At 42.4% G+C, this 13,703-nt stretch overlaps 1 protein-coding gene across 2 annotated transcripts in view; it reads left to right on the top strand.

Moving 5' to 3' along the window:
- Window positions 1-13,703, top strand: part of PRKCB (protein kinase C, beta) — a 298,743-nt gene that overhangs the window by 253,990 nt on the left and 31,050 nt on the right. For both annotated transcript variants that reach the window (XM_012645016.1, XM_012645015.1), the window contains exons 11-14: window positions 2,746-2,837; window positions 4,571-4,633; window positions 10,075-10,213; window positions 13,379-13,459. In XM_012645016.1, coding sequence (XP_012500470.1) covers window positions 2,746-2,837; window positions 4,571-4,633; window positions 10,075-10,213; window positions 13,379-13,459 — 375 coding nt within the window. The remainder of the gene's footprint in view (window positions 1-2,745; window positions 2,838-4,570; window positions 4,634-10,074; window positions 10,214-13,378; window positions 13,460-13,703) is intronic.

Genomic DNA, 13,703 nt, shown 5'->3' with positions numbered 1-13,703 from the left:
TAATACTTAGTGGTGCTCTGTGTAGGGTACTCTGATAGTTTCTAGGTTTTTCTCTTTCTTTCATTTTCTTTTTTTTTAAAATTGATCATGAACTGCCAGATTGATTTAATGATCAATTAAAGTGAGCTACAACTTGAGTTTGAAAAACACTGGCCTGGCTGAAATAACCAGGCAATGCCGATGGGACAGCTCATTTTCAGCACGTTTACAATTGGCAGCACTGTGCACGCCCCTCAGTCACTCTGTTAGAGATGGTTGATTATATTGCTCTCATGTTATAAAGGGAGATATCAAGGATCAGAGATATAAAGTGGTCTTCCCAAGCCCAACCAGCTAGAAAGTTTGGAGCCAAGGCTTCAGTTCCAGCCTCTGACTGCATGAATGGTGTTTGGGGGGCCCACTAATTCCTGCTGCCTCTACGATCACTCATTCATTCATTTAATTAATGTGCACAAATGGCTCTCTTTGGCCAGGCAAGGTGCTGGGCTCTTGGTACAGAATGGGAAACAAATTTGACATGGTCTCTGGCTTTGTGGAACTTCCAGTCTTATCTGGAATTAGATGGTTTCTTTTGGAGAGAAAAATCAAAGCCTTTCTATTAGCCCTTGAGGCCTTATATGATCTGAGTCCCTCGTCACCTCTCTGGGCTCATCTCCTGTCTCCATTCTTCTCACTTCTCCTGTCACACTGGTTCCTCAAGGTTCCCAAAGCACAGCAAATGTGCTGTGGCCTCGGGGCCTTTGCACAAATGGTTTCCTCCACCTGATAAGCTCTTGCTCTACATATCTGCATAGCTGCTTCCATCAGCTCCTCCAAGTCTTTGCTGAAGCACCTCCTTCTTGATATGATTTATCCTGAGCACCTTATGGAAATTAGAACTCCTTTCTCCCATCTCATCCAGCTGGCACTCCCAATCTCCCTTACTTTGCTCTGCTTTTTCCATAGCACTTATTATGTTTTAATGGTCTATTTAATTTATTTATTATGTGTAGCATTCATTGTCTTTGTCTGTGTCCCCCTACCAGAATGAAAGATAAAGACAGGAGGTTTGTGTTGGTTTTGTCCACTGCTTTATTTCCAACACCTATATATAGTAGGGTATCTCATAGGGCCATATAAATATTTTTTGACTTCATTAATGAGTGAATAGATGAAATAAGTAATCATCTAGTTAAATATATAGTTACAAATTATGATATGATTAGAGGGAAAAAAAACCCACAGGGGTTCATGAAAGAGTGTAGCAGGCAGACCTAATTTAGATTGGGTGGGTTAAAGGATGTGATTTCTTTAGGCTGAGAACATGAGAGGGACTTAAGTCCCTACAATTAGTTAGTGCAGACTCTGCCATTGCAAACCAGAGGAATGTAGCATAAAGGAGTGATTTAACCCAAGCAAAAGTTTCTGAGAAGAGGTGAAGTCATTCATTCATTTAATAAACACCCTTTGATGGAAGGGGAGCAGGCAGATCATATGTAGGTGCTGCCCAGGGACCATAGCACACATCTGTCTCATCTAATCCTATCACCACCACTGTGGTTCTATTAGTATCTCCTCTTTACAGATGAGGAAACCCAAATGTTGAATACTTCTCCAAAGATACCCAGCTAGTAGGAAGCAGAGCTGAGTTTCTCTTTGGCTCCAGTGCCTTGCTCTGTCACCCCCTGGGCACTTACTGTTTGCCAGTTGTGGTACCAGAAACAGAGCTTGCACAGCCGAGGAGGACCCAGCCCCTACTCGAAGGAGTTCACAATATCCCTTAAAAGACATGTTGAAAAAAATGCCCTGAATGGGGCACAGATTTCCTTTCTGACCCCAATTCTTTTACTTCCAGACATGCGCTTCTCAGCTACTACTTTTCAAACCTTGATAATTCATATTTTGTTTTGTTTTTTTGTAGCCACTGTTTAGTTATCTGTTGCTGAGTACCTCAAAACTCAGTGGTCTGAAACAACAGTAAACATTTATTATTTCACAGTTTCTGTGGGTCAGAAATTTGGGAGTGGTTCACCTATGCAATTCTGGCTTCGGGCCTCAAATGAAGTTGCAGCCATGTTGCCAGCTGGGGTTGCAGTCGTCTGAAGGCTTGTCTTGGGAGGAAGGATCTGTTTCTAAGGTGGCTCACTTGCCTGACTGGAGTTGGTGCTGGCTGTTGGCAGGAGGCCTCAGTTCTTTGCCAAACGCACCTTTCCACAGTGCTGCTTGAGCGTCCTCGTGACATGGCGGCTGTAAGGTCTTTTGAGACCTCATCCCGGAAGTCATGTATTGTTACTTCTACACTATCCTATTTGCTACACAAGTCAGTCCTATTCATGTGGGAAGGTACTACGTAAGAACACGAATACCAAGAGATGAAAAAAATTATTACAGGGCCATCATAGAGGCTGGCACTACCTATAACCTGTAGTATTACTTACTTAACATTTCCCACTTTTTTAAAAATTAGCCTTATCCTAAACAATAATATCAATTAAGTCACAAGATTACTGTGCTAATTATATTTTCTAGCCCAAATGAATCTAAACCTGTAGTTATTAATGAAAAACATTATTCATATACCACCTATGCTCCCTCGCATACTTCCAGTGGCACAAATGTTAAGCTTGGGGAAACACTGGGCCCCGCAAATGGGGGTCTGTCAGAGAGTCCTGGTGGTTTTGGTCATCATTCCAGCTATCCCCTGCTCTGCATTGGAGCCTGAGAAGCTACACGATGCTGATTTTGCAGTTTGCTCTCCTCTTCCAGGACCGCCTGTACTTTGTGATGGAGTACGTGAACGGGGGTGACCTCATGTACCACATCCAACAAGTTGGCCGGTTTAAAGAACCTCATGCTGTGTAAGTGAGAACTTGCGCTGTGTCCTTGGGGTAAATGGGTGGGTTGTTAATTCCTTTGGGGTTTTTTTTGCCAGCAGAGGATTTTTAAACATCTCAGGCTCCTCTGTGAGAAATATTTGGCCAGGGGAGAAGGTGCTCTGCTTGACAGGGGATGCTTTTATTTTATTTTTTTCCTGGAACCAGCTAAGAACTTGAAGCTCTAAAACCATAGCTATTTCTTTATCTCTAATTCTTGCCTCTGACTCCTAGGAATGGCCATATAGCTTCCTTGGGGAATGTCACTGTAGGTTTTGTTTGTTCATTTGCTAATATTTATGGAGAGCTTATTATGGGCCAGGCTCTAAGTGCTCAACAAACACTGTCTCGTTTAATCCTGAGAATAACTCTGGGAGGTAGGTATCAGCACCTCTGCTTTACAGACAGGGAAACCGAGATGCGGAGAGTTTTAGAAACTTGCTCAAGATCACAGGGCTAGTGCGAGGCTGATCCAGAATTTTGACCCACATTTTTTTGCCCATGTTCTATGTCTTACACCACTCTCCCTCTTAGATGCCTTCACTCCAGGAGATGGTCAGGTTGAATAGTGGTGATGGTTTGTGGTTCCTGGGATGGAAGACTGATTATGGGTTTGGGGAAATATGTGTCTTCTACTGTGTCCATTCCATCTCCTTTAGTACCCAAGGCAGCCAGAGTTTAATCTTTTTAGAACACAAATCTCATCGTATTACTCTCCTGCTTAAAACCCTGTCATCGAACAGGAAACCGGCAAGTCATAGGAATTAGCAACAACAACCTCTCCCTGGGGAGTTTGCTAAGATCTTATTGCCTCTCCAGAGAGCACCCAGGGCTCGACTAGGGCCCCACCCTGTCACATCCGAGGCTTGCTGGCTCCTGCCCAGCCCAGCTTGCCCCTCTCCTGCCACCTGCTGAGGCTGTGAGCACCATGTTCCGGTAGGATTTGCATGATCCTGTGCTTCCAAATCTTGCCATTCGTATCTCTTGGCGCGATTCTAAGAGGACTGGCTCCTCTTTTATTTCTAACATCTAATTGACCACATGCTTTAATTCCATTATCACACAAGACATATTGTCAGGACACTTGACATAGTTCCCCCAAACCCTGTCCAACCCTTGTGGTATAACTGGGCTTTCTAGTTCTCTGAAAACCTCTTTCCTTCTGGGGAGGTCTTCATTAAGAGGTTACACTTTAGTCAGATGCTGTTTCTGGTCCTCGCTGTGCCAGTCATTAGCTGTGTAGCTTGCCTAAGTTATTTCATCTCTCTAAGCCTCAGTTTCCTCATTTGAGGAGCAGGTAGGTAATAGTAGGACCTACCTGACAGGATTATTATTAGGGTTAAATCAGATAATGCTTAAAATGATGCCAGGTGGATGGTAAGACTTCAACAGATGTTAGCTGTTCTTGTTAAGATATTTTAACTAGCTATAGTCTGAAACCATGCTGTCTATTATATCCCATGGCCTCCTCCTCCCCACTACGCAATTCCTGAACCTCTGCCCACCCCCAGTTTGTCCTTAAGGCAGGCCTATAGCTAGCTCTCTAAAGCACGCTGTTAATCCATCCATACTCTCAGCATTCTACGAGCTGTGTAGCTGACCATCCATGGTGGGACTTTAATGCCCTGTGCCTCATTCAATGTTGTATTGAATTCTGAGAGTTGCCAAGCATATGGTGTCCTTGAATTTCTCCATCACTTTTTTTTTTTTAATTTCAGATTTTACGCTGCAGAAATCGCCATTGGTCTGTTCTTCTTGCAGAGCAAGGGCATCATTTACCGGTAAGTGAACACTGCTATGCTTTCCATCTCCTCATCTCCTTCAGTTCCTTCCTTCCCTGCCTCTTTCTTCAACTGCTTTTAAAATTAGAATCCGTGCTGGGGGAGGAATCCTCCAGTACTAACTTGGGCATGTGTTCTGCCAGGCAGCATCGCCCACTGACCTGGCAAAGTTTGGGCAGCTCTATATGATGGTAGAAAATCTCGATGGACTGTGTCACCAATGATGGTTCTGAGCCTCAAACACGAGAACATTTGCTGTAAGAAGAGGAGGCTCACTATGGGGTCCCAGTACTTCTCTCTCTTGCCTGTGGATCCCACACTTGGGGTCCAGCAATGCATCTTGGCTGGCCAAATGTGATGGATCATGTTATTATGAAAAAATATATATATATATTTTTTGCTATGTAACTACAACTTGGAAATAGATCTCTGAGTAGCTGCCCTGAAATACAGGATTAAGTTCAGGACTTGGCATTTGCTGGTTTTTGGAGGAGCAAGTGGATGATCATAGCTATATGAGTCATACCATTTTATATTTCATGCAAGGCAGACTGTTGAGCCCGAGGCTGCTGTTTGTCAGTGAGTCCGGGGCATGCAGTTCTCCTTGCACTACATGGATGCAAATGGCATAGTCGGCGCAGGCTTGGGCTGATTTGTTATGCAAGAGAGGCTGGCAGGGCATGGGGCTTCCAAACAGTGCTTGGCACAGGTGAGGGGCTATTTAAAAGATCATGAAGAGCCACAAAAAGTCCATTTCATTCAATCGTTTGACAAATATTTATCAAAAGCCTACTATGTTCTAGGCACTATGGTGGGGTCTGGGGATACGGCAGTGAATACAACAGCCACAGTGCCTTGCCCTAGTGGAGTTTATCTTCTAGTGGTGGGAGACAGAGAAGGAAATCATAAAAATATAGTCTGTCAGGGAGTGATAAGTGCTATGGAGAAAAATCAAACAGGATATGGGGCTGGTGTGTGCAGGGTGGTGGAGATTTGCCTCTTGTGTAGAGAGCGTGGTGATTAGGGTCTGGAGAGTTAGGGGTGACTTGGGAGTCCTGGGCCTCTCACTGCAACTGAAGGATAGATATGGGATGAACAGACACGAAGAGATCAGCCCTGGTAGTTTCAAGGCAGATAGTGGAGGTGAGGCTTTGGGAGCATGTGGGATGGAGGGATGGGAGGTGGGGGCTTTGTCAGAAGCTTCTAGAGCCCTGGGGCTCTTATTCACTCCTTGAAGTGGTGATATGAAATCTAGTGGGGGAGAGACAATCTTATCCAGAGTACACAGTCCCCACCATCCCTATTTGTCCTGATAATGGAAGGATGAAGATCAGGAAGAGGAGTGGTTTTACCTGGCTCATGAGTAATCCTAGTGAAGGTACCAAAATAAAGAGAAGAAGAAGAAGAATTTAAGTTTTAAATAGTATGGTCATTCTGCCCATGCTTGCCTCAGTGATCACGTATCGCCATGTGAGCATGAAATGGGACACGGAAATGCTCTAACTCCCTCATTTTCCCTTTTGACTCTCATAGCGAGAGCATCTTTTTATGCTGAATGTGATTCTGGTGTTGAAAGGTACACGTTATCTTCTGTATGACAATGACTCCTAAATTCAAGCCAGTGACTTCAGCTGGTGCTTAACCAAAGAAACAGGGATTGTGGGACATTTCTCACTCTACATAGTTCTCACTTTGTGTACTGATGTTAGGACCCAGCTTCTGTGCAGCTTGTGCCTCCACTAGAATAGAGCCGACCGGGTTCTTGAGATTAAATATGGACCTACAAGTTTGCTAGAAGAAAATGCAGTCCCATGGTAGGAACCAGGAGAGGAAATAATTAGAGTTCTGGTCACCCGAGTTGAGATTCAGGGCTAGCTTCCAATCTAGCAGGGAACCGGATTGGGATCTGGGATCCATGGATCCAGGCCATTGGCCACCCAGATCATGAAACCCAAAGATTAGTATTTCAGGTGCTAAGACAATACCTACTTCAAAGCTCTTTTTCCTAAACCAGCTACACGTTCTTCCTTTCATGCTTCACTACTAATATGGTTTTCAAAGGGATATTTATCAATCTTTTAAGCAAATTAATATGTAAACCTTTTGTGTGTGTGTGTAAGAACAGACTCTGTCTCCTACTATAAAGATTGAAAATTCCAGATGCTTTCGCAGCCTCCCCATAGCAAGGGCAGGCACACGACCCAAACTCTGACACCCGGTCATACTCACTCAAAACCTTGACTCAGAAACTAGTGAGAAAGGAGGCAGAGACCATAGAATCAAGAGTGGCCACAGTAATCAGGAACAGCCAGTGTCCAGGGGCAAGAGAAGAAGAGATTCTTAGCAGCAATGGTCAGTCCAGCATTAGGGCTTCCTGGAGCAGAGGGGGTGATGTCTTTGTCCAGTGGTGACGTTGGCGGTGTCTTCACTGGACCAGCTCCATATTTCTGGCTGTGTAGTCTCCTAATCTGGTTCTTCAGCCTTCCGTGGAGATTCTGTGATGTTTCCAATATGCTTTTACAAATTCCTTTTCAGGTTAAAATCATCAGAGTTGGTTTTTGTTCCCCACCATTAAGAATCTTGATTGAGACAGAGTCCTTGAAATTGATAATCAAATGAAAACTATTAAAAATTACACAACAAAAGATGCATGGTTTTATAGTTTCATAGAGATTGCCTTCATGGTTGTAAAGTCTTTTAAAGTGTTACAAATCACTCCCTCCTTCATTTATAGCTCTAGCTCATTGAACAGTTCTTAAGTAAAGAGGATGAGGAATTATGTTAGACTTAAACCCTCTTTGAGGATCACAGCTGGAGATGTTGAGTGGGTGGTTGGGACAAAAGATGCTTCCTGTCAAACTTAGTGTCTGATCTATTGATCACCATCTCTGGAATGTGTGTTGATTTTGCCCTTGATGGATTTCTGTAAATGAGAACTATTGCTCTAGCCCCTTTTTGAAACAGAAATGAGGATTTATTACATAGAACAAAAGAAGGCAGTAGAATATCAAAAGAGTGCTAGTGACAGTAAATATGATGGGAGCATCTTCTAGTCTCAAGACCTGCTGGTTCTTGGCACCTGAAACTCCTTTTCTATAAAAGATGGAGATTTTATTCCTTCCCTGGTTGACATAGTTTCTGGGCATGTGGTCAAGCTGGGGGGCGGGGGTGGGGGTTGTGTCACTATTAATGAAATCATATGTAGACCTAGTATGTTTAGGTGAAGCAAGTAATTGCAAAGTTCAGTTTCTCTAAGTTCCAACCTAGCATTCAGAGACTGCTGTGGTTTATAGATAAGAAAGAAGGCCGGATATAAGCAGTACCGTGGACAGCGCCAAAGATATTATAATTGTGGAATGTTGCTATTGGCAAACAGTGGGTACAAGTGGACCTTCCCTAGGATGAAGAGACCCTATAGACATGGATAGGACATGCCAGGATATATTTCATTCTTTTAGTTGGAAATGATGACAGCAACTCAATTCAGGCTATCTTAAGTTAAAAGAGGCATTTATTGGCTGATGTCACTTAAAAGTCCAGGGGCAGATCTGAATTTAGGCCTGGATAAATGCAGGGGCTCAAATGATGTTATGAGGGTTCACTTTATCACTCTCCCTTTAGGTTCTCCTTTATCTATATCAGTTTTCTTCTCTCCATCTGGTGACCCTTGGAGCTTCTAGACTCACATTCTACCACCTGAGCAATCCCAATGGAAAAAGCACTCATCTCTCTTCTGATGGTACCAGCCAAAATGCCAGGGCTGATACAATGACTTTGATTGGCCCAGATTGGGTCACATGCCCATTCTGAATCTGGTACTGTGACCAGCAGGATGGAGTATTTCCACTGGCCAGGACAGGCCCACATGACCACTTGGGGAGCCAGCACCACCCACATTACGTGGCTTGAGAACTGGGGAAGGGTGGTTCTTCAAAGGAATATTAGGATGCTCTCATCACAAGATGCTAGAATAGGCAGAAACCACAGATGTTCACCACCCACTCAAAATGATTTAAGGGAGAGAAGTGAATTGAACGGTAGTTCCCCTTACCTCTCAGAAAGCTGGACTTCCCCATATTCTATTAGGACTAGGACAATCTGATCCATAGATCAGCCCTACTGACTGAGTTGACATTGGAGTAGGTATTTAGAAAGGAAAGTGTGTTGATACTAGAGCAATCCCATATGCAGGAGACATACGAGCATTCCCCCAAATATCAAGCTGTCCTCATCAACACAGTTGGAAATAAAAGAATGCAAGTACAGCACGCATCCTTTATGTTAAAGCTAAATGTCACCACCTTAGGTCCTTCCTGACACCCTGTTTAAAGTGACCTTCCTGGCCGGGCGCGGTGGCTCACGCCTGTAATCCTAGCACTCTTGGAGGCCGAGGCGGGCGGATCGTTCTGAGCTCAGGAGTTCGAGACCAGCCTGAGCAAGAGCGAGACCCCATCTCTACCAAAAAATGGAAAGAAATTAATTGGACAGCTAAAAATATATGTAGAAAAAATTAGCCGGGCATGGTGGCGCATGCCTGTGGTCCCAGCTACCGGGGAGGCTGAGACAGTAGGGTTGCTTGAGCCCAGGAATTTGAGGTTGCTGTGAGCTAGGCTGACGCCACGGACTCGCCCCAGGCAAGAAAGTGAGACTCTGTCTCAAAAAAAAATAAATAAATAAATAAAGTGACCTTCCCCAATTACTACCTCATTGTCATTTTTATTTTCTTTGCATACATCTGAATCTGTAATAATCATGCTTATAGATTTAAATACTTGTAAATTGTCTTTTTTCCTCCCCTGGAATTTAATCAGAAGAGCAGGAAGCTTGTTCATCTTGTTCACAGCTATATATACAGCTCCAGGCATAGTGCCTGTCACATAGTAGGTGTGCAATAAATATTTTTTGATTGAAAGAATCAATGGAAACTCCTGGCTCATGTCCCAAGAAGTGGCCCAGGAGATCTTGGTGGAGTTAAATAAGTGTCTCTCAATCAGTTTTTTTCTTTGTGATCTCCAGAGATAGTTAAAAATAATAATTTGGTGAAAAATAGATCTTCCTACAAAATATAAAGAGTACTTAAGTTACAAAGGGCAATTCTTAGAATTCCCCTGGATACAAGAAGCCTCTGTGGACACTCTACCCTTTGTTTAATTTTCTGTGGATCTCCCCGTTCTCAGAGCCGCTGTCTCCTTGTGTCCTCATGAGACCGTTGGCACAGTTGGCTCTGTAGAAAAAGAAAGAAAAAGAAAGGCACAGAGGTTGGTGGGCCCCTTTTTATCTCCCTGCCAGACCGTCAGCTGTTGGAGGGCAGGGCCGGTTTATACTCACTTCGTACCCCACAATACCTAGCACAGGGCTTTATGCATAATGAGTGGCTGTTCGTTGTTGCCTTGAAATAAATAGCATTTAATTAAATCTCTAATTTCTTGTGTCTGCCACAGTGACCTAAAACTTGACAACGTGATGCTGGATTCTGAGGGGCACATCAAGATTGCTGATTTTGGCATGTGTAAGGAGAACATCTGGGACGGGGTGACAACTAAGACATTCTGTGGCACTCCAGACTACATCGCCCCTGAGGTGAGAGCTGCTGGGACCGCGCATGTACAGCCATGTTGCAGGGACATCCCCTCTGCTCCCCAGATAGCCGTGCAAGAGCCAGGAAGGGTCAAGGGTGGTACCTTGCAAGGGAACCTCAGGCTGGTCCTTCTCCTACACTCTAAATCATTCCTTTGAGATCACACATGCAAATTAACTCAGCACACATCCAGAAGCTCAGGCCCAAAATACATCAAGGTTTGGGAGAAAATTTAAATAAAACTCAAAAGAACTATCCAACACACATCAGTAAAATTCTTTGTCAAGCTGCCATGGCTCATGGCCATATGATACCTTATAATTATGACATTGAAATGTTTGTTGAGAGAGAGAGAACAGATTTCCTGGGCTGACATATGACATGGGGTTTGTGTACTATGTATGTCCCTCAATAGGAAAATGGACACTAGCCTATGATTTCTTTATAGCATGAAATACTACTAGGCATTGATTCAGAAGAGTGAGTTAGATTATAAATGTAGATATGAAAAGATCTTCAAGACATATTGTTAAGAGAAAAAATACCAAGGCACAGAATGGTAAACACAGTATGATACCATTTACAGACAACAACAACAGTACACAGAACAATGCTATGTGTTTTCTATGAGTATGTACATGTGCGTGTAAAAGTATACAAAATCTGGAAGATTACAGATTGATTTTATAACATTAGTTACCTCTGAGGATAAGGGCATGGTAAAGGGAAATTTAACTCCCTCTGTATACTGTTTACATTTTTTACACGGTAAATGTATTTGTGTATTAAATACGTTACCCTTATTACTTGAGTAATAAGAAAGTAATCCTTTCAAAAAATTATTCCTTTATGAGAGCCCAGTGGAGTTTTCTGTATGTGGCATAGTCTGGTCTATTATTATTTTGTTAATTATTTAGCACATCAGACACAATCTATAACACAATGCTCTGCTAGGCTATGAGTTCAGTAATCTCCGACTCTCAACTCTAGTTGCATTTTAGAGTCACAAGGGAGCTTTTCAAGTATAGGATGCCCAGGCATCACCCCAGATGAATTGAATTAGAACCTCTGCAGGATGGGGCCCAGGTTCTTCTGTTTTCAAAAATTCCTCATTGGTCATGATTCAGGTAAGCACAAAATGCCCTGAATTGTGTTGCTGATGGAGTTGCCTCCTCCTCCACCCGACCCATGGGAGGAATAAACTGTGGGGCTGGCTTTGTCATGAGCTAACCACATCCCCTCTGGCAACTTCTCTCACCTCCCAGGCTCTGTTTTGCTTGGTAAAAGGATTAATTCAATGAGCTGTCATAAGGCTCAAATAAGACACGAAGTACTTTAAAAGTGAGAAAATATTTTCAATAAGAAATGTTCTCCTGGAAAGCTTTCCCTTCTATGTCTGGTGGTCACTTCTCCTCAGAGTGCATTTCATTCATTCATTCATTTATAATTGACCAAAATAATTGTGTACATTTATCATGCACAACATGTTGCTTTGAAATATGTATACATTGTGAATGGCTAAATCAAGTTAATTAACATATACAATACCTCACATGCTTATTTTTTTGTGGTGAGAACACTTAAAATCTCGCTTAGCAATTTTCAAGAATACAATACATCATTATTAACTATAGTCACCATGTTGTACAACAGATCTCTTGCATTTATTCCTCCTGTCTGGCTGAACTTTAGAATCCTTTGCCCAACATCTCTGTATTTCTGATTTTGGAGTGGAAATCAGAGTTGGAGACAGAGATCCAGAAACAGACATTCACTTTGTAGCCAAGTTTTCTCAAACACCTTTATTGAGGAAAAAAAAACCAATAACTGAATTAGAGAACATTCTAGTAATAGCTAAAATTTTGAAGGCATAATATGTGAGAGCCAATTAGTATCTCATTCATCCTCACAAAACCGATGGCATAGATATTGTGATAAACTTCATTTTATAGGTGAAGAAACCGAAGCTTAAAGAAGTTAAGTAACTTCGCCCATGGTCACACAACTGGTAAACAGGACACTGACCCTCAAACCTCAGCCTTTAACCTTTGCCATGGTTAGTTTGACACCCCTACCTACTGAAAGATGAACAGACACACGACTATTCTAGACTTTGCCATGCCCTGGCAATTTGGTAATGTGTGTCAAAAAACCTTATAACTATATTACCATTTGATCCACCAATTCTACTTCTAGAAATTTATCTTAAGGAAATAATAGGACAGATGTCGAACTATCTAATTACAAGGGTATGTGTTGCAGCATCTTATCAATTCCTAATCAATTAGGAATTGACAGGACGGATTTTGGTATATACACTCAATGGAATACTATGTAGAAGGAAAAACCAATTATGTTGATGTACAAAGATTACCAAGGAAAATTTAATAATATACTTTATTAAAAGCCCACATACTACATTGTTTATGTTTGTGTTTAAACACACACACATACCCAGAGTTTAATATGTATTCGTAGAAAAGTGTCTAGAAGAAAATAAACAAAATATTAGTCATAATTATTCTCTTGATAAAGGATTATGGGAAATTTTCATTTTATTCTCTTTGCTTATCTATGTATTATAGATAAATAGTAAAATAGTAACAAATGTTTTTACCCTTATAAGCTTTTTGTTTTTAATTGTGGTTAAAAAATCACATAAAATTTACCATTTTAATTATTTCTAAGTGTACAGTTCAGTAGTGTTAAGTATGTTCACATTATTGTGTAAATGTTATTATTTTTACAATGAGAAGTAAAGACAGTTTTTTCTCTTAAAAATGCCACACTCACTGTTTTGAGGTTTTTGAAAAATAACACACCATACTCAGTGCTTCAGAAAGGCAATGTGACATCATGGGTGTTTGCCTGGCTACAGGCAGGTACCTCTGTAAAGCATGTCTGTCATTCCCTGAGTAGCTAAGGCAAAGAAATAGCTCAGGAGGGCACTGGACATCCTGTCCACCCTTTGAGACACTGGCCTGCGTCTGGTGCTGTTGCAGCCACTATAATCTTTCACAACAGGCAGGCGTCTCATGCCAAAGAACCCCCTCTTCTACCACCTCACCCAGGGAAGGTCCACTCCTCTTGTAAAAGAAGTACAGATTTGGTCTCCGTCTATGACACAAACGGCAAGCCCCTCTGATGGGATGCCTTCTGTTTTCCAGATAATTGCTTATCAGCCCTATGGGAAGTCCGTGGATTGGTGGGCATTTGGAGTCCTGCTGTATGAAATGTTGGCTGGGCAGGTAATTGAATTTTAAGTGATCTGTAAGAAAAGTCCTCCCCCACCTCCATCCACATGGTTTCTTTAGAAGAATGTGTCAACTTGGTAAGAGCTCATAATTCTGAACCTCTGTGACTTTTTTGGCTTTGGGCTTATCCAAGTCTGCTGGCCATGTTTCCTCGTCTTCTCCTTGAAAGCCCTGAGTGTGGCCTCACTGTGGACCCCAGGGAGGAGGGTCTGCGGTTGGGATCTGTTGGGGCAGGGGA

Source organism: Propithecus coquereli, unplaced genomic scaffold (assembly GCF_000956105.1).
Source record: "Propithecus coquereli isolate 6110/MARCELLA unplaced genomic scaffold, Pcoq_1.0 Scaffold223, whole genome shotgun sequence".
In the NCBI taxonomy this organism is placed as follows: domain Eukaryota; kingdom Metazoa; phylum Chordata; class Mammalia; order Primates; family Indriidae; genus Propithecus; species Propithecus coquereli.
This window is presented reverse-complemented; position numbering and strand designations above follow the sequence as displayed.